The 27203-nt window shown below is 35.2% G+C and overlaps 1 protein-coding gene across 6 annotated transcripts in view; it reads right to left on the minus strand.

The window, feature by feature from the left end:
• The window catches only part of cwo (transcription factor cwo), an 87600-nt gene that overhangs the window by 32392 nt on the left and 28005 nt on the right, over window positions 1-27203 (minus strand). Inside the window, exon 2 of one of the 6 annotated variants that reach the window (XM_090390673.1) lies at window positions 26214-26283. In XM_090390673.1, the coding sequence (XP_090246799.1) occupies window positions 26214-26283 (70 nt within the window). Of the gene's footprint in view, window positions 1-2101; window positions 2421-4963; window positions 5174-12040; window positions 12295-17447; window positions 17585-26209; window positions 26284-27203 lie in introns of those variants that run through there. The other 5 variants (XM_090390674.1, XM_090390678.1, XM_090390676.1 and 2 more) reach the window with 5 other exon arrangements.

Here is a 27203-nt window from a genome sequence, read left to right on the forward strand (position 1 = left end):
AATGTATGAAAAGGATCATTAAGCAAGATATTATAGAGGAATTAAAAGAAAGAGATGTGTGCACACCTTACAAAATTACATGCCAGATGACCACAACAAGTGGCACTATCTTTTATCATGGGCTTACAGAAACCATGTTCTGGCTCCCCAAATTTAAAGGGACTACAAAAGTGAAAATAATCTTTATAATTTATTGGTGTACTTTAGGTATCAGATACATGCACAGAATGAAACACACACACATACACACACTAGATATTATCATATGGATATGTCTATTAACATTACAATATTTCAATTTACATTAATTGCTCTTTGTTCTTTTAGTGTTTTTTTTTAAATTTTTGTATTGTGCAATAATAATCCTTTGAAAATGGCTTATTATTTCATTGTACAATATTAATTCTCTAACCAGGAGATTACAATACTGGCATGTCTGAATGCCAGTTCCTTAAATTTCATATATATTTTGTACATTACTGCCACACACGAAAGACAGTAGGGCTTGTAGCAAATAAATGCTAGGTGCAAACCTATATTGTTAGGTTCTTTAAATTTTATATTAAATGCGATCACATACACCATTTATCCGATTTTTGGAAATTACCCAAACAAAACAATTCCGTAAGTGAATTAATTTCATTAACTACCGCAAGATGGCAATACAATACTTGGTATTGAAATCCCTACATATTTACACTGATGTGTTTCAAAACCCTTTCGAGGGCGTTAACAGCTTCTGATTATTCTTATTCTTCTTCTTATTATTATTATTATTACGTGAGAAGGGCTCATCGCGGAAGATCACTCTAGACAACCAATCTACACTATTTAATCCATCACTTACAATCCATAAGGAGACAATCAGAATCTCCAATTTATGGAGTCAGTCTAATTTTTGACCCGATCTTTTATTTTATTCACCTTCTCGGATTATAATTGCCATTACGAGATATTATAGCAGTTCAAAAATCTCTGCTTGTCTTGTGAGGTATATTCAGTCAGAGAGAAACTGGCAGGAAATTTTGGTATATCGAATATGATACATTCTTCGGAAATAGATTTCACCTCCTGTTAAAATAAATGGAATAAAAATCTATCTTTTGTAAATTAGATATGTACAAATAAAATGTTTTTTTTTAAAAAAAAAAAAAGGTATCATTGAAAAATGGTGTCCCCATTTCCGAAGTTGCCAAGAAAATATGACTACTTTAACAATCGAGCTGCTATAAGTGAATAGTAGATGACTAACATTCACTAATAGAATTTCTGTTTGTTAACTGCAAGTGTTCTCTGGCTGTAATAATAATAATAAGCCGATTTGTCTGTAATAATAATAATAAATTAATGAATTAACTGAAGAAAATATCTTGTGAGCACACAGTGATAATAATACGCATTAAGAAGGAAAATAGAAGTTAAAACTGCCGAGAACGATTAAGTATAGAATTTTTTTTAAAAATTAAAAAAGATATAAATATTCGTAACAAAAATGTTTAATATTACAAACGCCTAACAAAATGAGAAATATCAAACCGGAAGTAAAAATATTACAAACATTATCATATGTGCAGAAAAATGATATCAATATAAATCATTCTCATATCAGAATATTGTTTCATAAATTTAATATGAAAATCCACGGTAATGTTTTTTCATAACTACAGTTTCTGGAGCGTAAAATAAATAACGCCATTGTCTACAAGATGTCTACGTAAATCGATAGTCATATTGGTTTTATATTTTTAAAGAAAAGACCGGAAATTTCTATATTTTACTAATAATATTTCATATTAGAGAGGTGATTGTGTAATATTAAAAGCTGAATACAATTGTAAACCAACAAAAATAAAATAATATAAGAAGTGCAGATGGCGCAGTAATCCCATCGACATGCAATGATTTCGATGGAATAACTGCGAAATATACAAAATCGTTAGCGCGGCATTCTATAAAAATTGTCTCGAAATAAACTCATAATTAAATACAAAAATCGAAAATGCAACTACATTCGCCAGCAATCCCGATTAATCTTATACTGTAACACCTACTAGTGAAATAACCTCTTATATTAAAGGGTTGAACAGGAAATGCGTTTTACCTGAACCGACCTCTAGAGCCACCCCAACATTAGCATCCTCTGATGACTCCAATCAGCATTAAGGCCTCATTAAACCCTTCTGTGTGTCACTGCCACCATTATCCTCACCATTCCTGTGCACCATGAAAGGTATGCATACAATGCGGATACCATCAATACAGACATTTCCGTTTAAATTTTTCCCCTAAGGCAGGCCGGTAGTAGAGATGCCCAATTTATCTCTCTCTCTCCCTGTTCCTCGTTTTCATTATGTGACTAACGCTACCATAGTACACTTGAGCTGTTGAAAAATCATGAGCCAACACCGTCGCTCGTGTCCCTCGTTTGGCCTTGACTGAAGCAAGGCGGAGCAGCTGTGGTAAAAATGAACATTGAGGTCACGCTGAACATCACGTGCTACGTCGGCAGTCACCACGCTCCAACTTGTGCTCCGCTAGTTGGTGCAGCTATTTCAAGGGTTTCCACAGAAGGGATTTTTGTTGTTTTATTGTCTGTTCTTTTTTAATCTCTTTTCCCATCCTGGTTGAATCCTATAAGTCTCGATAGGTTTGTTAAGAAGGATGACTAACTGTCCTCTATAAAGTGAGGAATGTTGCATCGCTTGATTAATATTTTGAATACATGTATAGAAGTGATGAGAATGTCTCAAACCACCAAAAATATTGCATTTATTAATCTCTTAACACAAAAGAGTTAACACATATCTACAATAACAGCTGTAGTGCTTATTTGAAAGAAAAAATGAATCATTTCGTATGGTTATAATATTTGCCACGTATAAGAAACACTGCATATACATTGTTAGCAAATGTTTCTTAAGATATACGATATTATCTTTCTCATGTGTTAGAATGTTACCCAAACAAACTTTTTATTACTTCTTTACAGCATACCCAGACAAGTCTCCGGCCAGGATGTCCTTCCTTTATATCAAACGTTGATTAATCATGGAATTAACCCTGGCCTACTTCCATATGTGTAACCGACTGCAGAGTACTCGCGAATATATTGTTGTTGTTTGTTTGTTTATGATGGAGAAAGGAAAGAACTGGAGGTAACATTAACAGAAAACTTCATTCCATAAAGCGAACTCGGAACTAATGGAGATTTACTGATAATTCCCCCCCCCCCCCAAATATATGATAATTGTACAGCTGTATAATACACGTACTAAGTAAACTACTTATTTCAATGTTGTTGTTTTTTTTATATTGCATCATGTCTGGTTTTATATTAACTATCGAACTGCATGAAAACTAACATAAAAATTGAAATAATAAAAATATAAAAAATATAAAATATCAAAATTAAAACATAAAAATGATCATTTTAAAACGGAATATATTAAGTGAAATAAAACATTAATTATCTTAATATTTCCTCGTCACGCTTCACAGTTTTCTGCTCGCTTCAATAGCGTAAATTGGATTTTTGACTCTCAGCTGCAGGCTTTTAGTGGATCCCTTCAAAAACATAAGTGAGTCCCTGTGCGCCTTCATTTGATTTGCCGTCTCCCTTTTCTCCTGGTTTTGACATGTGACACGTGCACTTTTTGGGGGGAGGGAGGGGGGAACAATACTATTCAACAATTCCCAACAGAATAAAGATGAATTTTCTTTTTCTTTTTTTTTTTTTAATTATATAATAATCAAAACTCTCCAAAAATTTATATAACTTGGAGAATCAATTTTATGTGAATGTGTGCGCACATAGAAACACTGTCGAGATGCAAATGAAGGCAAAAATACTCGAATTTTCACAAAACGAATAAGGAAAGCATCATCAAGAATCATAAAATGAAACAATTCATTATTGCATTCTTGTACAGCGACACCATTCGCTTCCACCATCACCATTTAACCTATAAGTTCTTTTAGGCACAAGCACTATAGATATAAGGCACAGATAAAGATTTAATGACTAAAACTGAGAATAGATTAATGTGGTATTTTTTTTAAAATATATAATTAATGGTATTTAAATTATGTGTGTGTGTGTGTGTGTGTGTGTGTGTGTGTGTGTGTGTGTGTGTGTGTGTGTGTGTGTGTGTGTGTGTGTGTGTGTGTGTGTGTGTGTGTGTTAAAGATACCAAGCTATTTTATATATATAAATAAATATAAATATTTATATATATAAAATAGCTTGGTATCTTTAACGTATATTATACCCAAGGTAAAAAAAAAAAAATCTATCTACATACATATATAAGTCTAGAGTACATAAGTCAAAAACGGATCGAAATTTCATAAATGCCCTTTAACTTCTGACACTCGTCGGATGTTTGCAAAAGTACCACCTCTGTCAAGCCTTATTCAAATAACGTCTGGTCTATCACAGACATCATAACAGAAAACAACGCAAATATTAAACACGAAAGACAGAGCACATGGATGTTATGCAAATATTATGCAATTAATATTCGAATGGTTTTTACCAAATTTTGCAATAAAAATTATCCGATGGAAATCCTAGTTATTATTACACCTCCAGGGAGTCCAAAGACTCATCGACGGAGGGCACCCACTCCCCAACTCTCCGTATCCGCCACCTTCAACTAATCGCAACTACACCAACTACCACCACTAGTATTTGGCCAACCAAGCTGGCAATTATGTTTAATTATTTTCAGTTTATACCTAGTCATAGCAGAATTATTGTAATGTATAATTTCAAATTATCGCACTGAAACAAAAATGAAGATGAGCTAAATCTTTTTAGAAATTCCAGATACAGAATTTTAATATCTCTCAAGCTAAAATTCAGGAAAAACTTGCATACGAACAAAAAAAAAAAAACGAATTTAATAGTCGCTTGCGCATATTGAGAAACGTACTTAAATATTAGGTAAAACTGAATATATACCTCAATTTAGGACACATTTATTTAACTGAAATATGGAAATCAGGAAAAAGTACGACTGCTCATACAAGGAGACGATTCGGAGGCATCATCATCATCATCCCTTGTAAAATGTAATGATCATCCTAAAAATCAGCGACGCATCTTTCATTCATCTCAGCCAGGAAATTTTCCACATCTGGGCATGGTCAAAATGATCCGGTGAAAAGAAGGAAAGATAAAGAAAAAAATATTTAAATCCATGTTCTTCCTTGTCTAAATTAAACTGATCTAATGTATTAAAAATGACTGATAATCAGCATGGATTCCAAATTTCTTCAAAATATATCCGGCTAGAACAATTTTGGCATATGATGATGTGCAAGATATCAGCGTATGCATCTAAAAATGACTGCGAGCCGATGTTACGGTGATAAAAATGGCAATGGTATTGTGTAACAATGTTTTAGCATGAATTTCCTATAAAACAATAAATAATTAACCATCTAGCTGGGTTTTTTTTTATTTCTCAAAACAGTAGTGGAATTCTTTAAGTCCAAATTTTTGGAAATCAGTAGGCAGCTGGTTTCCACCTTTAATCATCATAGGTAGTTGAGTTCATGATTACTGACAGTTTGAGGATAGGGTGACAAAGTATAATAGACAACTGCCGTCATCTGATGTCCCTAACGTCGAATGGTATTACTGTGTAAAAAAGCATGTTCTATGATCGATTATTTTGAGTTGTCGAGTAAAAAAAAAAAAACGGAGTTTCTAAGTAGAGTACACGTACTTGCTTGCATCAAAGATTGGCTAACTCTGAAATTGGATGAAAAATTAAAAATAAACAAATATGGGTTTTTGTTCATTTTTAATTTGTTATGGGTTTGCAACCTTTCGTGGGTGGAAGTCGCATAAAAATAATAACATGATGACAGAGAAATGTCTGTTGCCAAGACTACACAGCGCCATGACGTATAAACATGTCAACGTCTAAGTACTCGGTCATTCGAACTGCAGTGATTTTATTTCTTGTAAGCGCAGAAGGGGAAGCGGAAGATAAAAATCATAAGATCGAGGCAGAAGTTTAAAGGATATTTTCCACTAAAAATAAATAAATAAATAAAATATTAACGTATAACAAAATGTGGCATTAAAAACGGTGGGAATTTTTATGTATATTTAAAAATGAAGCATATTTTTATAGGGAGGGATTAACATCACATTAAATCATCTTATCAATAAAACGAAAATTACAACGAGGAAAAAAAAACAAACAAACAAAAAAACTTTCACCAATCAGTCTTCAACCAATCATTGTTACATATAAAACAGTTTGAAAAAGTTCAGAATGGAAGTTTAGTTTATCAAGAAATTTTACGTGATCCAAAAAAAAAAAAAAAAAACTGTAGCAAGTGGTGATATATTTATAAAACTTCGAATTTGTCGAAAGTCATAGCACGTTTATGAAACTCCGATCCGTTTTGGGTTTATACACATTAAGCATATAATTTTGTTTTCTCTAATTTTGTTACTACAAATGATTCAGTTGAAAGCAAACTTTTCAGTTTTGACTGAACAAATTTTGAAAGAGATCCTAAATACACAATTCATTAAATTTAATATAGCTAATAAGACGGGAAACTTTCTTGATTTATTGTCTTAATGTCGAAAATAATATTTACTAGAATGAAGCCATTCTCGATTACAAGAGAAAAACAGATATAGATATAAAAACATAAATGGTGTATATAATTTCATTATATCATTCGATTCGCTTCAAACCATCGGATACTAAAAATAATACACCCTCTTAGTTATATTACAACAGAAAATCATTAATATACGACTTGTCAAAGGAGTTAATTAAATTTAAAAAAAAAAAGATTATTCACATTAACTAACCACACTACACTACCTTAACAAGTTACCTATATTTAACTCGAAAAAAAAAAAAAAAATAGAACAGTGAACTTTTCCTCATCCTGTCACTTATCCCACATCCTGTTCTAATGTCCTGGATTTAAGCAAGTTCTCGTCTTGCATCACTAAAAAACTATGCAAAGATTCCATATTTAAATCGAGTGTAAACATTGCAAAGCATTTCTTTGGAGTATGAAAACATATACTATTATATATATACAATTTATATCAAAGTATAGCAAAGCGGCAAATAGACATTTTCAAGTTTGCATTGCTTAGCATATTATTCATAAATTTAACTGTCGTTTTAATGGTATAGTTTGATCTAAATGAAAACAAAGTGACTCTTATGGATTAAAATTTATCTCATAATATATTTCAAAGATACTTTCCTTTGAAGAGAATCTCGCACATTTATTTCAAACACAGCAATAATCTACGAGACTATTCATATTCACATACAGTTTTATTTTGAGAATGAAATATGAGACGTCTGCTTTCATTTCAAGATAAACAGTAACCAGAATCGCTACACACGAGGGTATTGTTGCTAGGAGACATTTGCTGAGAATTTTAAACGCTTTCTATGGGGTTTTTTTTTTTGGACATTTTTATGTTATGTTTTTTTTTTTTTTAATGGTCTAGCCTTAACGAAAGGTATTTCACTTATTCAACCGGGAAAATATCTAGGTCGTCACACAGAAAATAGTTCCGAATTTAAGGGGGGAAAAAATGTAGGCTGTGAACAGGTCAGTGCTCTTTGAATTTTGTTCATCGAATCTGATCTTTGAATTTTTGTTCTGTTAACGAGAAGTTTTAGTGGCAATCTAATTTAAGACAAAAAAAAAAAAAAAGTGAAGAGAATGTAAATTTAAAGAAATAACTGGAAATATCTTATAATGTATCGTTTAATAGATCTATGTATATAATTTATTTACTGACAATTTGGATCTCTCTGGTCACGCATAAAATAGAAACTTAAGTCTATATTCTCAGGAGGGAAAAAAAAATTCAATGCTAACCATAGCAAACTTATAGTGGACTGTTTAACTGTCACGCTTGCAGCGCCACCAGTATCAAATATCAAAAGCAATCTCTGTAACAATGACAGATACTAAGAAAATAGACAAAAACGGTATATGATTTATTTAATAATATTTTCCAGATGGAAAATTTGGAAGACACTAACTTGAAAGAATAATAAGAACAGGCAGTGGGTTATTTAAGTCTACACTCAGCCATATTCCAAGTAGGACCACTTATTATTATTATTATTCCTGATACCTCCAAGGAGTCCGAAGACTCATCGCGGGAGGACATCTTCAACTGTCTCTACACCTTACCTCTACTACGAATCAACGCCATCTACCGCCCACCTCCAACACCACCACAACTAGTAATTTTTGTCTGTAAATTGCGTGTGTTCTGAAGGGCCGATTTGTATGTATGCGGGATGAAAAACCCGAGTTTCCGGGAGAAAAAACCCTGCTACCTCCGTATGAGATCGGCTAACTCACCATCGATTGAAATAAAGATTCCTCCCGTCGCGACGAGAATCGAACTTAGGCCTATTCCAATCGAAGGGCGCAATGTACCGTCGTTCTTCCAATTGCGCTACGGAGGCGCTTATTCTTATTCTAAAAGATCTTCTTCCAAATATTTTGCAATAAAGGTCTGTATACGTTAACATTATATCTCTTTGCTGTCAGTTATTGTATGTGTTCTGTCACAGAATTGTGCAAATTCCTTTGAATTTGCACAATTCAAAGGAATTTGCTTTTTTATTTTCTTGATACAGGATACCCATCGTCAACTTCAGTTGCCGATAATTGCATAGTGCGTTTGGTTTACTTATTGCAGCTGTTGAGCTCTTCATCATAGAGATAGCCAAGGCCGAAGTAAATGGTCTGTCTCCTGCTCAAATGCACTTGGACATCGTCGATGACAGGACTTCTTTCGCCTTTCTTCCTTTTTACGTGATCTTTTCCCTTAATCCCTTAATCTGGGACTAGTCCTTGAAACCACATACTTCAACCGAACTGTCCAACTTATTTGTTCTAACAAATTACATATAGTCCTATCAAAATCCTTTCCAGAGATATTGGCTTGAATATTAATTATAGTTACGAAGCGTGTAGATATTTCATAATATAAAGCAAAAGTTATAATTTGTTGATATGTCATATCTTACTATTTAGCAATAGCTGATATATATGAGCTTTTTTGTATCTATTATACAGAAATGACTTTATATTATTTTATCAGTGATGAAGCAATTCACAGGATTCTTCATGCTTGGCCTATGCCATAGAACGAGTTCCAGGAATGCGACTGTATGGCCAAGGTCACAGAAAATGTTTTATTCAACAGTTACAAGTGTGTGATCAAAGTTATCTCATTACTTTATTGTTTAAGGTCTTATTTGTGTAGAGATATGCGTTATCCACACGTATGCCTTTGGTTATATGTATCATTATTATTATTATTTCGCCTGCATATATTTAGCTATAATATTAACCAACAATGTACTGAAATTTCCGTTTCCAGAATTACAAACTCCAACATTATTACACCGAAAGCCTGTTTATTTGTTGATGTTAGCAACACAAATTAATGACGACAATATGGCTTCTCCGAAACAATTAAAGAAGGAAAAAAAAAAAAAAAAAAACTCGTGGGAGGGCAGGCGTTTTTTTTTTTTTTTTTTTTTCGTTTGTTTTGCGATCTCTTCTCAAATAACATCCGTTACATAAATCGACTTTTTTCCTTTGATGAAAATGGCCGGTCTTAAGTGGAAATTTATTTTTAGAAAGAATTCTTGCAGAAATCACAAGAGGAAAAGATTGCTTATGGTGTGGAGTGTGTTGCAAACATGCAACACTGGGTTTGTTCAGGTACGATGACCCAAGTAACTAGGAGGGGGGGGGAATCGGTACCCACGTGCCTGTCACGACGCATACCTAAAGTCGTTGGTTAACGATTTAACCAACGTGCCTGACAACTTCCTTATGAAATATTCAACAATGATGGCAGTCCAACGATGTTCTTAGAAACGAAAGGTTGTTTTTAAAATGCTAAAACCACTTAAAACCACAGTTAGAAAGGTGGGAGTAACATTCTTCCTCATTCCCTTTTATGGCTTTTTTTTTTTTTTTACGACTCCAACTCCCAAAATGTTGTACACCTGTACATTAGTAAAGTAGTCTAAGAATTAGATACTTTGCTCCAGAGATCAAACAAGGACCTTTTTCAAGCCATTTCAGGCTTCGATTAAGCAGGATGGTGGTCTCACAATGGGCTATGAAATTTATTTCCCACCTAAAGAGTTCCTCAAGCATCTCCACGCTCACAGTGAGATTCGAACTATTAGTTGAGAGCGAAGACGCTATCCATTCCACTCATCAGGTCGGCAATAGTTAAACAATTCAATGATTTCTCCAATATTTTACTACAAAATTTTACATTCGCATTGCAATAAAAAAAAAGGATTTTTATTACTCAAAATTTTGTCGGAGTTTAACTCCTACAGGGGATTCAAACCAGGTCTTTCCACTCAAAGGTCGTCTTCACCATCTGAGTTACGGAGGCTTCATTCTCTCACAGGTTGAATTAAAATCCTAACCGGTCCTTTAATCTATTCTTCAATACAATTTTCTGTCGGTCTCTTCTCCCACCCCAACTGCGCAACACTGGCTTTCAGTTTTTCCTTTCACAGGACCCACCGATGCTTTCCTTACTCCCGCTAAGTTCTTCCTCATCGCTCATTGCCCTTTCATGACATGAAAGGTAGAACCTTAGTGTTTAGATTAGTATCCGGTTCATTCCAACAGACAGGGTCGTCGTAACCCAGTAAGCAACTAAGACAATGCCCAGGAACGTCAAGTTTGGAGAACGGCAAACCCCGAAAAAATTGTATTATCATGAAACACACCATTTTTTTTGTTTTTAATTTTTACATATTTTCTTGAATTTAGATGTGACAAAATAGTGCTTGAATAAGGGGCTGCATATACCCTAACATTGATCCTGCCAACAGAAGTTGTTCGTAAAAAAACAGTAAATTAAAAAAATTGCTGAAAAACTAAGTTTCGAGATATTGGATCGTTTTGAATCACAATCGAAGAAGCAAAAACCGAGGCCATTATATTGTGAAGGTTAACTGTGTGTGTGTGTGTGTTCTTCTGTCATGGTTGTCTGTTTTGGAAGGATTAAAAATCCTGAGTCTCGTGTGTCAATGAAAGGAGAACACTTCCTTTCATTGACGTACGAGACCGGTAACTCACCTTCAGTTGAAAAGCAACTTCAACAGACGTCTGGTATTGCATATGGTATTAAAAAATTTCATTATCCATACAAAAAAGATATTCATCGCTTAAAATTACGCAGTATTTTCTACACAAATAAAAGGCAAAAGTTTTCCCTACGATCTATACCCGAAGCAATTTCCTCGTACGTCCATCCCTTACAGCTATTCTTTGTTTTTGTTAATAATAGACGAACGATAGAGTCAACAACCAAAACACTATTGCAACATTCCAACTTCCTGTTTTTTCTTTCTTTCGTAATCTTCCTATAATTTAATCTTGCTCAAACTATTTTCAGTATACTTTTCAAGAATTGATTCCATAAAATTTCACCTAAATTTTCGGAGCTGAGACGATATCTAGCCAAACACAAGAAATAAATCAATAAAAAGGATTAAAAAATAAATAAAACAGCAGAAGAAAATCTACGAATGGGTTTAGCTGCCGAAAGCATAACAACAAGTACCGTGTATAGAAAACTGGGAAAATAATAATAATAATAATAATAACAGACATTTGTTAGTGAATGGTTATTTAAAAGGTAAAGGGGGGGAAATGGATGATGCTATGCAAATGAGACGTTTAATCTCATATTAAGTTATAATAAAGCAAAAAAGTATGCGAACAGCGTAAAATATCATGTTGATAACCCCTTTCGAAGATGACGCACATGGGAAGAGGCATAATATACTACAGTGTGGATCTCGGAGTCCCTAAACACCGAAGTTTAGGGATGGAAGGCACACATTTTCTGGGGCCATCGAGATTTCCTTCCACATCAGTATTGACGTAATTAGTACAAATGTTTGTATACACTTATTTAATTGGGAATAATTACTAATTACTAAGAATGGTAGAGTATAAAAATACTCACTGGAGTTCCAGCCAAAAGGGGGAGGGGAAACAAAAAAAAATCCAACGCTCCGCCTCCGAAGAAACGTTACACGAAGCAGCCTTCTCAACACGTGCTCAACGATAGGCAGTGCCCTACCCTAGCCAAGCCGCTGGCCACTAATACATTTACGACAGGGGGATTGTCTGATCGAAGTTTCAGCCAGGCGCGAACCACGCCACGGCAGACAACGTCACCTCGCAAGATACCACATGTTTAAAGCTCGTGCCATCTCAGACTCTGTGTATGCCGCCACTGTTCTGGCACGCAGTTTCAAAACTTCTCTTCTCTTTTTCTCTCTCTCCTTCCCCTCCTATCGCTAAACACATGTCCGGCACGTGATAGCTTGACGTTCGCTTCGAGGTCGCAGTGCGTTTCGTCTTGGGTACACATATCCTCACGTGCCCACGTGCCACAGCAGTAGCAGCGGGCTAAAAGCGATGACGAAACATCTCGCCAGCCAGCGTGCGCAATCTCTCTCTCTCTCTCTTTCTATCTTTCCGTGTGTGTGTGTGTGTGTCGGTTAATCGTTTCGCCTGAAAGTTCGCCGCTGAGAGCGCCGATCTGTCCTTGACGGGGGAACATGAACACGTGCATGGAGAATGACCGCGTGTCAATAGACTTATCGGCGTTCCTTTGGTTGTCCTTTCACTCGCATCTCTGATGACCAGAAAGCGATTCTTCAATAGAGGCAAAATGGGAATAAAAGAATTGATTTTACAATGGCGAACAGAAATTCATTTCTTTTCGCAAACTAAAACCATCCTTTTAGAAGTTGATACGTAAGAAACATCATCGACAATATATTTAGCAGCAGCATAATGTCTGAGTTAGTTCAAGGTCTCTTCTAGGCTGAGGTTATACGTATCCGCGTTTATTAGCATTCGTTGGAAAAGACCAGAACACGAGATCTGATACAATCAGTACAAGCAGTTGAATTGTTCTTTTTATGAGTCATATATTTAACTATTTTATATTAGCGTTGATGATCCGACAGGGGTTTCCATGAGAAGAAATCGCCGTTTCTTTCCGAGACTAGCCAACTCAGCCTCGATTATGTTCGAAACTTCTGAGGTGTCAAATGCAAGTTTAATTCCTTCCCTGAGAGAAGGAATTAAATTTAAAATATTAAATTAATTAATATTTTAAATATTAATTAATTAATTTAAAATAATCATTGGGGCCAGTGGTAGTATACGTTTCGCTTGTTATCATCGTCCAAAGACGATTTAGCACTAGGGGTGTGCAATTTGCAAATTTTTTTAACTGACTTCACACAGGAGAAGTCACAAGACCTATAACATGACAGCCCTCATGTTCGTCAAGTGATTAAGGAGAGAGAAGGACTCTGTTAACAAGTTAATACAGTGTATGGGGAAGGCTGTTGCAAAGAATAGAGGTGGGTGAATGAAGATGAGGAGTTGATTCAATATGTTAATTTGTTGAACTAAGCACGGATGTTGACTAGTGGTCCTTCGTAAAATGAACATCAGTAGCGTGGATAGGTTTGCAGTGCCCTTGACAGATTCGTAGCTACGCACCTTTTTTTTTTTTTTTTGACAGTTTCGATAATTGCTAAAATATCCTGTCACTGGCACCGTTGGCAACTGTCCCAATGCCATAGCGTTCGTACGCCACTGATGACAATGGCCAGTTTGGTGGACAACGCCCATGAACGTACTTATAAAAAATAAATAAATACTGTAATAAAAAAAAAAAGCATGCAGAAACAGAGCACCTATGAGAGAGTGCCCGAAGGGAGTCTGTGAGAAAGGGGAATCATCCATTAAGTAGACTACCCTTTACTGTATACAGTGAAGAATTTATAGAGGTTTTGGGTGCTCTATCTCTTATGTGACAACAATGTTCGAAGGTCGGATTGAGGAAATGTTAGGAGTTGAGCAAGAGAAAAATAGTGAGTGTTCGAACGAACTCCATCCACAGAATTAAAACATTCCGCGGACGGAGTAGCATCAGAAAATATGAGTGTCCATTAAAAATAAATAATAAATAAAATAAAGCTTTTAAAAAAACGCTTGGTTTTATTTTAGACTTTTTTTTTATCACTTATCTTACTTTAAAAATTGAATATGAAAACAAAAACTTAGGTCAGTGATCGAGAAAGTGCTATCTTCCACAAAAATAATACTGGTCTTGATTTTGCTTAGTTTTCGGAGGAAAAAAAAAAACATGTTAAAAAAAGGACCATAACCTCTAAAGGTTTTGAAATAGTCCCCAAGGTACCGATGGATAAACCAAATTCATGCTTAGAAAACGAATCTCATAATCGGGACGGTAAACTGAAGGAATCAATGCGTGTGTGCAAGCAAATCTGCCGCATTTAATGAAACAATTATATAAAAAAAAGTGTGTCAAGTCTTAAAGAAAAACTAATTTTTGCATCGACGTTGGCGCCGACGGAAACTTCTGAAGCCAAAGCCTCTTTTAAATATGCCGAAGCTTCGCTGATATATGTTCTTAAGCTTGGGACGTATATTTTTTTCACTATCAAAAATAAAATAAAATAAATTAAAAAAACAAAAATAAATACTGGAATAATCCTAAACTCACTCACAGTGCTAGTGTTGGATAGGTTTCCAACAATTCGTGGGTTGGACTGTTAGTTTTTAAAAAATATATTTCCTTCTCTCTTTTTACGATAAACACCTCTCACCTAAGTTATAAAAACCTTCATTTGCAAGAGACCTTCTTTCATTCTTGGCGAAATATCAAACCTAACCATGTTGCCAGGACACACTTATCGACTGATGGCCTTTGTACTGGTTTACGGATCCACTTTCTACTAGATCAGACTTCCACGAACAGCACGACCTTGAGAAAAGTGTCATCTTCAGTGAATGGAACTCGGAAGCTTATATGTACACATCTCTTCAACAAGATAATATAATTGCTATCTTTCATGCAAATATGTCTAGCGTCTGATTTAGTTGGGAAGGAGATGGTAATACATTAAGTAGAGAATTCATATTTCTTTGTTTAACAGTGTCGTTTATAAGAATTCTACCGGTTAAGACTAACTTGCTTACGCAAATGTAAACTGAATCTGCTGTTCAAGGGAAATATTTGAATTCCTTTAGTGTGGGAACAAAATACAAAATTTGTTTATTTGAGGGAGAATGTTCATGTGACGCTCTAAAAATTAAAAAAAAAAAATCACATTTTAAAATATGAAAGCGTATTTGCTTTATATAAAATACTTTCTTTTTCAAGGCTTTTACGACGATCTTGAAAGTGGGTTAGAAACTTCATTCAGAATTTTTTTACAGGAAAAAATATAATAAATATAAGCGGCCTGGTTTGCCCGAGTGGTTAGCGTACTGCTTTGCAACCAACACGTTGCCAGTTCGAATCCCGCCGTGGGCATGGATGTTTGTGATTATCTTTAGGTGGGAGATGAATTTCATCGCCTGGTGTGACACATCATCCTCCTTATTGAAGGCCTGAAGTGGCTTCAAAAAGTTTCATGTTTGGTATTTAGACCGAACATGGAGTGGGGTTTCCAGATCATTTAAAAATAAATAAAAATAGAAAAAAGAATTAATTTAAAATAGGAAAAATGTTTTAGTCCACTCACAGTATTAATGCACTATAGGCTAACATAATATATATATTATAAATAGTTGAGAAAGCATTGGAATATAACAAAGATCTGCATTTAAGTTTTGTCGATCTGGAAAAGGCATATGACAAGGTGCCAAGAGAGAAGCTATTCAATACGATACAGTTATATGGTGTCAATGGGGCATTATATCAGGCAATACTTAGTCGTTAATTGAGTTGTAAATCAGCAGTTAGAATTAAAGGAAGTATACAGGAAGATGGTTTAATGTAAAATCTGGTGTGAGACAAGGATGTACATTATCCCCTCTGTTATTCATTATCTATATGGATCACATTATGAAGGAAAGCAGTATTAAACATGATATCAAAATTGGAGATGTTAATGTCAGCTCTTTGCTTTATGCGGATGATGTTATACTTCTAAATAAATCCGCTACAAGTCTGCAAGATTCCCTGACTAAATTGAATTACTGCTGTAATAGATATGGTATGAAGGTCAGCAATAAAAAGACAAAGACAATGAAAATAGGCAAAATCATTGAAAATATCAACTGCGTTGTGAACGGAGAACCTGTGGAACAAGTAAAACATTTCAGCTACTTAGGCACGATTTTTTAGTGAAGATGATAAATTAAATATGGAAATAGACAATAGAATCAACAAAGCTGGTATGGTAGGAAGTCAATTGAATAAACTCATATGGAATAAGAGAGAAATTAGTCAGAACACTAAATTAGCTGTATACAAGACAGTGTTCAAACCAGTTTTAACTTATGGATCTGAGAGCTGGGTCAGAAGTAAAACACTTGACCAAAGACCAGAGACTGCAGATATGAGAGTCCTGAGAAAGATTATAGGCATGAGCAGATGGCATCAATGGCAATATCATATTAAAAAGGAGGATATTAGGAAAGAACTTGACATTGTCAGCATCCAGGAATGCGTTAGCAGAGCTAATCTCAGGTGGTATGGTCACTTAAACAGAATGGGCGAAGAAAGATTAGCAAAGGACGTGTTCTCTGCCAGATTGGCAGGGAAAATGACCCAGAAGAAGACCAAGATATAGGTGGATTGATACTGTACAAAGTGCCTTAGACGATAGAAATATAAGATCTGATAATGTTGGAGTCTTGACAAGTAACAGACTGATTTGGAGGAAAATTGTAGATAGGAAATTAGTAATGAAGTAAATTTTTCATGTAGTACTATCATATCCTGTACACCCCTTGAGGGTACATGTCGGGAATTTGATGATGAGGTTGACATAAAAATCTTGGCTGGGAGCCACATAAATAAAAATTTAAAAAAAAAAATCCACAATCTATTTCATAAGCCTTCACATATGAAAGAACGTTAAGCAACATCCGAACATTGCAGTAATTGCCAGTTTTAAAAATACACTATGGAACGAGCTTAGCCAGAAATAAATTGTTAAATGGAATTGTGTCTCACCGTTAACAAGAAGCTTACAAATTTTGGGAGTGGAGAGGCATCTTAAAGTAATAGTTCAAAAAATAAATTAATTAAAACAACAATATAATAATAATAATAATAATAATAATAATAATAATAATAATAATAATAATAATAATAATAATAATAATAATAAAGTGATTTATATAATTATGAAATTTATGTTAATATATATCGACTGCAGATTTTCACAATTGAAATATCCTAATCTATCCTTGATAAAATACGAATATGTCCTCTACCATATGTTTTGAGAAACTCCCATCTTACTCACGAAAGATAATTGAATAAATAAATAATTTATCAAAATACATTACATGTCGCGAAGACTTACTCATTGCGCCACCATCGGAGAAAAAGTGCATAAGCTATTAACACTAGCTCAGCTACCACATGTCATAGACTGGCATTGTGCAGCTACCAACGTCAGTTCGTGATCTTTTTCCACACGTGCAGCCAGACACATGAGGCTGTTCCAGTTACTATGGGCACAACCACCATAAGGTTATTTAAATATGTCTGTTTGTCTCGTTTGCGAACACAGCTAAGCTAGCGAATACCTTACTGCTAGCTAAAGAAAAAAAAAATAATAACAAGTATCGTGTCTATCAGTTTTGTACGAAGTATGCATTTACTTGATTCAACGGAACATCACTTCAGGGGGGGATAGGCTATTACCGTAATGGCAGCGGTCGTCTGAAGGTCACAGAATAGCTGCGCTACCGCAAACATCCACGAACTTCCTGAGGTCTGAAGGGCAAGTGTGATGGCTTTTACGTAAATCGTATCCTAGCAATAGATACACGTGATTTTCGTCTGGGATTTTTCCACCTCGGAGATGTGTTCAACAGTGTTTTCATTGTTCGTAAACAACGGAGACAAAACGCAATCGAAATATTTCGACTAAGAAAGTACAAATTGACTTAAGAACGATTATCAGATTACTTATAATTATTTGATGCTAACAGAAATGATCGAAGATATATTAATTACGATACAAACCATGGTTAATACGATTTAAACTTGCACAAAAGTGTTAGATTCAAGCACAATTTAAAGGAAAGCATGTGACCTTAAACAATTAATCATTTCCGCCCTCTTTTTCATTTCAATGATCAAAGAGAGAAAAAAAGAATAATAGCGGAACTTTTGTTCGAAATTAAAATATCGGGTCGTAAAGTAGGAAACAACCTACTCTTCATTAAAGTGTCGGGAACCGGAACCTCCCCACGCACGTGTTGACATGCAAGGGGGGAAGGCCACGGGGAGGAAAGATTAGTATAGTCACATAAGGAACAGCGCTGCTCAGGAATCTGCACCCGGTAGCTGAGGGCCGTTAGCGGGTGATGGTAGATAGACGTAGGTGGTCGTTATCATTGGCAAATGGGTAGGAAGGAGGAAGTGAGCGTGCAGAGAGCTCCGGTCGGACCACAGAGAAAGTTGAGGTTACAGATATCGCTATAAATAGTCAGGGATAATGGCTGATGACAGCATTTGTTTGACACCCTCCTGTCTGTGGCATTTTAAAGCTTTTTTTCGAATGGGACAGCAGCTATGAGGAATTTCTTGAATTACAGTTAGGGATGTCGTTTATCGTTTGCCGTGTAGCACAAGAATGCTTAGCAACGAAATTCAACTGTTGCGAACCTAAGGAGGATCCACAGGAGGACAGAGGAAGTCACTCCCCTGCAAAAGTGACTGTGTGTGTGTTGGTTACTCGAACGTTTTGAAAAGAACTACAGCTATTTGTCTATTTCATTCTCGACATAATCAGAAGATATTGTTACCATGGAAACATGACGCCACATCTATTTTAATAAACATATGAAATTAATTATATAAAGATAGCCAAACTAAAAACAATTAAATATTATTAGTCAAAAACATAAAAGGCAAATAAACATAGTGATGGTTCTTATTACCTTAAAACTCAGTCTGGGGCATTCGGCTTTGGATTGCAATGGTTAACAGTAGTATCACAAACGGAGGAAGGAGAGGTTATTTTTTTTTTTTTTTTTTTTTTTTCAACAAAAGGTGGAACGGGTCAGAAGAATAGCACGTAATTAATACGCATAATATTCTGGCCTCGGATTCGATTGTGATTTCAACTACTCATCAGTAGTTCTTTGCAATAAAGTAAGATAGTACTAAGAAGAAGGACATATTTCTCAGTTACTAAAAGTCTTAAAAAGGTTGGGAAATTTGTGTGTGTGTGTGTGTGTGTGTGTGTGTGTGTGTGTGTGTGTGTGTGTGTGTGTGTGTGTGTGTGTGTGTGTGTTGTGTGTGTGTGTGTGTGTGTGTGTGTGTGTGTGTGTTAAAGATACCAAGCTAAAGCTATTTTAAACCTGGTTTTACTCCATTTCCTAAGCAAGCAAACAGACAAACAAGTCAAGTTTGCGCCTGCAAGTGTTGCACGTCTAGCTGACCCTGCACGTAGTGCAAGACCAAGGCATCTCATGGTAAAAGTAGAATAGGCTCTGATCACTAATCTTAATATTTACCCATAATGCAAAGCACATCTCCTGGAGGAGATGTACGATGCTTTATTAAAGGCAAGGGGCCACTACCCAGACCGGTTTCGACCTTTATTGAGGTCTCATCAGTTGGAGCCAGGCTAGAAATACCAAGATTTTATATATATATATATATAAAACGGAGAGATAAAATGTAATACTTTTGTCACGTTTATGACGTCAAAAATTTGCAATTAATTTTAAAAGAGATGACATCATTAATAATGTTATCAATGGAGGCCTGGTTGTGAGACCACTAATCCGCTTATTGGAGTTATCCGAGGCGGCTTGAAAAAAGTTCCGGTAACATTCTTTCCATAGTCTGGAATATGTATATATATATATATATATATATACATATGGAATATATATGGTGTAGAGAGAGAGAGACGGATGTGACGTAGTTCTCGTGATATCCACAATTTATTTAATTCATTCGTTTGTGAAAGATGCAAGAAAGAAAAAAAAATAAATAAGTGATCGTAACCATGGAGTTAATTGTGCTTGAATTTGTAACTTGTTGGGTTTGTGTCGTAATGGTTGCCGCGTTAACGATATGGAGAGGATTTATCCTCTCACCACCAAGAAGGAGCAAGGGTAACTCCGTAGATCTCTGCTTTCACCGGTAAACCGAACGCAAGCAAGGAAAAGGCGTTCCTACTCTTGTATAAAAGTTAATCGAAATACTATTTTTAGATGTTTATTCTGAGAGAGCCAAAAATTTAGGTTCGACCTCTTTGGTCTATGCATATTAATTGACACTTATTAATGTCATAATATTAATTATCAGTTATTACATTATTACATATTACATTTGATTATAAAGAATTCCCATCTTTATAAGTCAAAAATATTTATGACAATTCTTGACCTTCTTTCTTCCTTGGAATTCGTTTTTTTTTTTTTTTTTAACTACTTCTACAGAATTAAGTTTCCCACAAGGACAGGATAACAAAGGAAATACTATACACCAGGAAGAAATGGAACCTGCATAGCAACTCCATGGTGACGTGTAACAGTATATTTAGTTGACAGGTGCGTAGCAGAATCTCCCTCTATTTCGCACTTCCTGTTCGAAAACAGCACGTGTGGATCCATTACGTAATCACGTGGGCTCAACTGCAGAAACTTACGATCGCAGTTTGTCATTCTACACACTTGACCTTGAGAAACAGAATGACGCACGCAAAGTACGCAATATGGATCGATAGTAAGTTACGCAGACAGACAGACAGATAGCGATTGGTACTTCAATACGCATAAGGGCTACAGTAACAGTACTACTACTACTATGAGATGTTTTTTCGATCTTTTGCTTCTTATATGTAACTTCGATCTACATCTACATTCTCTAAGTTATAGTGTAGGATGCACGCTGTTCTCCAATATAGTTCTGTCTATAATTCTTATATACAAATGTATACTAGATTTAATTATACAACATATGTCAACTTGTCCGCCCACAGTATTGATTTTCTATAGGCTTTCAGGTCCCCTCCTGTGTGGGAGTGGAATATATACGTCACCACCATATATAAACTAAAACACGCATTTCACAAAATTATATTCTCTGCTATCATCCCTTTATTTACATACGAATTCTTCAATTTTTATTTTATTTTGTATGTCAATTTCACCAACAAAACTATTTAAAGAATTATTTTTTTTTTATGTCGATTTCACCAACGGGCAGACTTTACTGAAAGCCTGCAATGATATAGTAAAACCTATTTTTGATATTCAGAGTACGATTATTTCACCTTTGAACCCCATTACTGTATATTAAAAAAAAGGGCATTTATATACTAGTTTAATAATTACTTAATGCCTTTTTTTAATATACAGTAATGGGGTCAAAGGTGAGATAATCGTACTCTGAATATCAAAAATAGGTTTTTATTACGCCATTGCAGGCTTTCAGTAAAGTCTGCAATAGTGGGGGGGGGGGAACGGAAGGAAGAAGAAGAAAATGTCAGAGATCAATATCACAAACGATGGTTGGCAGAATACGTCACATCACATCACGTTGCATGATGATGAGATGAGATTCGAACCCAGGTCTTTCTGGGTTCTGCGTAACGGAGGCTGTTAAAACTACAGTAAAAAAAAAAAAAAAATCAAATAAATGTGTGCATTTATTATCTTTTATTATCTAGTCATGAGACTATTGAAATATAAGAGAATTACGTGTTAATAGTTAATATTAACACATATGTTAATAAGCCGTATTTCCACACCCAGCACCTGTATCGTTCTTGGTTCACTATTCTCTAGCTCAGTTCCACATTTCACTTAGTTTTAAAAATGCATATCTTAAATAATATTCTCACAATTAAATACGTTTTTATAATTATAATCTTTGTAATATTGAGAGATATGCTAACGTCCATTGCCTACCTACTTGACAAATTCAATCCTGGCGATAACAGAAAATTATATACATAAAATGTTAGTGCTAAAAATATTCTTAAATGGGAAAAAAAATCATACAGTACTGTAAATAACGATTATGCTATACATACTAGCCAATTACTCAGAGTCTGATTTACGCATAAGCTAGAGAAGATACAGCTTAGGGTCTCACATTACAATAGATCTCTGCTTCTGTGTAGATAACTAAAAATTACTCAATAATTTTTAGCGGTTCTTTCTCTCTCTTCAAAGTTATAACGTAGAGATCACAACAACCTTGAATCCAGCCTTGAAGACCGGTATGTCTTCCTTAGGCAATGTATATCTTAAATACAAATTTTGAATATAGTACACATAACGTAATATATAATTGTGAATTTTAAACATAATATATTGGATACAATCACAAAACAGTTATCCAAAAACAAGTCTTTCCCGTATTCAACGGTATTGTAACCATCAACCACGTTTAGCTCGTGTAAAAAAAAAAAAAAAAAAAAAAAAAAAAAAAATTTGGAACACATACACACACAGCTTGATAATTTGTGTCGCAAGATTTGGCAGATTCCACTAGCCACGTGTGTGATCACCTCTCTTTTTTTAACAACCTCCCCTCCTTATGGAATAGTCCATGTCGTAGAGTCTACCACATCAAAAACAGCGAAGGACCTTCGACCTTTCGTCAGCCATGAAAGCATATTTCATCATGACATTGTAAGATTTGGCAAGCAAAGCTTGAAGGCTTTGTTTGACGAATTTTATCCTTGCTCCATTTTCTGCGCGTGTCGTCCTTAACACTTCCTCTAGACTTCGTCATCCGTCTTTATAAACGTCTAAGAATAATGAACTAATGATGCAAGTCAGTAAAGAGTTTAAAAAAAAAAAAAAATCCTGTGTGGAAAGCTTGAAAAATATTCTGCTGAAATATTAGTTTAAAATAGTTACAGAAGGATTTCATAACAGCACATGTGCAAAAAAAGAAATTCAACAGAATGAGCATAAAAAAACACCCCAAAGTCAGACAGTGGACTTAAAACTGCTTATCAAAGAGAATTCGAGTAAGATCAGGTTAGGCCAAGGGCATTAAACTCATACCAGCCAGCACATCCCACTCTAACAAAGGCTTTTGCCATGTCAACATTTGGACAAGCCGAATTTATTTATTTTTTATCAATACAATTCTACGCCTCAGAAATGCAGAAAAAAAAAAAAAAAACGAGTATTTAAATTTCTTGCAACATTTTAGGCTAAATTTCATCCTTTCCTTTTTTTTTTTTCCCCAGAGGTAAGAAAATAATACAGTTTCTTCCCCTTCGGAATAACCTTTTATGGACCATTTCAGACGATAATATTTGTTGAGCCTTTGCGTCGAAAAAAAAAACGTTCCTCTTGTATTATATATACACTCACGAGCCTGAACATCATGATACTCGGCCTATTTCTGACCAAACAGATTGTATTTGGCCTAAAAGCTGACGGTATCCTGGTATAGGGATTGTTTTAATGGACATCCCTAAGTCCTCTCGTTCCCCCCAATGAACACACACACACACACACACACACACACACACACACACACACACACACACACACACACACACACACTGTGATTGCTAATTGTTACCCTACATGGTCCAAAGGATTTGGACTCTTCCCGCAAGACAACGCCCTCACAAAGCTCGCAGTGTGCAAGCATCGTTCGACGAACGTTGATTTGAATCCCTTCGAACTTTTGTGGGATCATGTAGAATGCAATATCTGCAGATGCCAGTGCCTCAGCTCACCTCCTGGACGCTATTCTGTGTAGTTGGTTTAGAATTCTTCAAGACACCATCCGTGCCAAAGTGGGGAAAAGTTATCTCAGACAAAGAGATTCAACACACAACTAGTAGGTGATCATAATATTTTGGCTCATGATTGTATATGTTATAAAACGGGATAACAATTGGTTGACCATGCATAAGGACTACAAAACAACACTATCATTGGTCAGTGATTTACCGAAGAATCAGTAAACTACTCATAAATGCCTTTTTTATTCATAAAAAATAGCTTCTCTTTGTTTCCTTTATATTTTTAAATATTAAATTTCATTTTAATGATATTTTTATACACCCTTTCCTTAACACCGTTATCAGAATATAATAATTTCCGCAGATAAACGACCCAGACGAACCCCTTGATTTCAAGGTGACCTGCGTCAGACAAATAATTGCAGGTGATTATTATAAACATACATGGAACAAACTTCAAAAAGGTAGTTAAACCACTCATATTAAAAAAAAAAAAAAAAGCTGACGCGGTTTGGGGGGGACGATTTGAGCAGCATTGCACAAAACGAGCACCAATATGCACTATTATCTGTGGACATTGGAACTTGTTGATTGCTTATCTCATGCTTTTCTTTATGAAATAACGAAGGCCTATTAATTGCACCAAAACGCCCCATCAGCAGTTCATATTCAATGGGAATATTAGGTTAGTTCGACTACACTTTCGTCGTTTTAAAAATATTAATATCGAATCCTTCATCGTGAATAACGTTTTAATTAGCGTATATTAAAACAGATTCGACAAGGTACTTTAAAAAAAAAACTCAAACAATCCTGGAGTATTATTAAACATAAAAAAAAGTGGAATCGAATGATAAACATTGGCTCACAAACTAACAACTGATAGACTACAGAGATCCGACATTGTTGGTCTCCTGGGATAACACATCAACTCACCACAACAATGCCTTATGCAAAGTGGCTAATTCTCTGGGAAGACTATGCAAAGTTAGTTAAAAGAACTCATTATTCACACAGCAAGTGTCAAGAGAAGGGGGTGGGCCACGAATATCCACGAAATCTATGGCGCTCCTATAGTTGTCACGTTATTGGGCCGTTAACCTTTCAAGGCCACGTGTAGCTTTTCTGACAAAGAAGAAAGAGATGGGAGCAGGGTGGTAAACAAGTGCCTATCGCGCGAGTTGTTGCAAGAACTAACGGTTCTATTGCCTCTGGCGGGAAATGGTAGTGTACTCCTTAAGGTCAACGGCCGGCTATTACCTCAACAGTCTGGAGACTTACGTACGCCCTATCTGCGTGTCACTGTCCTGTTTTCTATTTTTTCTCCTCCTCTTCGGAACCCAGTGCGTTGGGGAGTAACCAACTTGAAGTGTGGCGACAAGAATGTTTAAAGTGGCGCGCTAAGAGTGAGACGCTCTTTCTTGTGTCATTAAATCAATCCTGTTGTAAAGGCAGCATTGACGAAAGCCTGCGTGGGTTGGGGACGAAGTTGCAGATAATAGGAATCAGTATACTTAAGATGTCTGGTCTAGAGATTGGGTACCGTAATGGAGTATAGATGTAGTTGAATGATGGAATATTAGCATTGAGAATAACAAGCACGCAAAATACCGCCCACCCAGTAGGCAGAAAAGAGATTAGGTAATAAAGATTTAAAATTCAAACATTTGTCGAAACGAATATTACGCGAACATGAATGGATATTAAGCTTTTGAGAATAACAAACGTTTTAATGTATCGTGGATGTTGCAATCTCGAATTATTACTATATTTATCTTATTCTGTTTTCCATAGACTTACTCGGTCATGCTTTAAGTTTGAATATTTCAATTCATTCTCATCGGAGATTGTACATTTAATAAGGTCTAATACCCTAGTAGCGTCTTTAAAAAAAAAGTTCTGTAATGTTTAATCTAATTTTACGGCCGAAGCAATTCGGCTGTAAAAGTAGAGAATTTTGTCTGTTCGTTTTTTTAATTTTTTTTTTTTATTTCAAGGCTTGATCTCCGATAGTAGAGAATTCGAATAGTTGCGACTTCTTTATTGCAGTTTCCTCTACATACTTAAACCTTACACCTACTAATGATAATAATAGCAAAATGAGGGAAAAAAACAAAACGATGTCCTTCAGAAAAAAAGATTTCAAAATTTACGGAACTAGTCACAGTATCAATTTAGATGGTAAAAACTTGTTTTCAATGACATTTTACACAAGCGCAGAGCTATCCAGGAAACAGGTGCAAGGAAGGGGTAGGGGTAATGCGTAGAATGTCAATATATGTAAACGTAACATTGTTTTCACATGCAATCATTCGTTAACTATGTTATTATTTTTCACAAGTGAAATACTCATACTGTTTACAAAAAAAAAACCTTACTAACTCTTGCAGATTTCTTCCTAGTATATCCAAATTCATCATCTTCATGGACGATAGTTGAAAAGTTAAGATTTCTGAAAATAAAAATAAACAAATAATTGTTAAAATTGTGTAATTAATGATTTGATCATTTTGAAACTTACAAAACAGACTAAAAGTAAAATATCGTGACACTTCTGTTGAACTGTTTGTATCGCCACCTATCGGAGTAATGTATAGACAGCTCAGTGCTGATAATTATATGGTTTTAATTGTTACAGCACAAACTGTGCATATTTCAATGTAACTTCTCGCTACTGATTACTGATAATATGGGGTTAAAAAACAGTTCTGGATAATGAACTATTGCGCATTGTAAAGCATTCCTTGAAAGCGAATACTAAATTTTATAAGTATTGTAAGGTACATCAATCAAATACCATTTATTCCGGAACCTGTATCAGAAGCTACGCAACATAAAAACTGAGATTCCTCATGAAAGACTTTGGCATTCACACGCATTTCAATCCTAGTAATGAGACTGCGAAAAGGCCTTGGGCTACTTGCATATAGTAGATATTTGGCACTTCTCCCACAGGCCTAATAAGAATGCTCTCCATCTGTCCATACACATATAGGATCCGCCACGTGCTAGGGACAACACACACACACAAATGCTCACCAATGTGAATATAAAATAGAAAACAGAAAGAAATTGCCAAGAATTATTTTAATAGTTACTTACCGCTTTGCATGCAAAAAATAAAAAATAAAAATAAATAACAAACTTCCGTGTCCATGGTGAATATATTTAGTTTCTAAGGTATTGTGTTGATAACGTGAAGAACACGTTATCAACAACTGGTAGAATTTTCACATTCTTATTTAAATTCTCATACTAATTTTTCCCTAGAACATATAGTCTCTGTTCTATGACTTTTCTATTGCTACTTTCACTGTTCTCCTTGAACTCCCCTGCTGCATCCAGCCATTTTATAGTCCAGCTTCAAATCTA

Source organism: Typopeltis vanoorti, chromosome 3 (genome assembly GCF_054136105.1).
Source record: "Typopeltis vanoorti isolate ZY-2024b chromosome 3, IOZ_Tvanoo_1.0, whole genome shotgun sequence".
Classification (NCBI taxonomy): domain Eukaryota; kingdom Metazoa; phylum Arthropoda; class Arachnida; order Uropygi; family Thelyphonidae; genus Typopeltis; species Typopeltis vanoorti.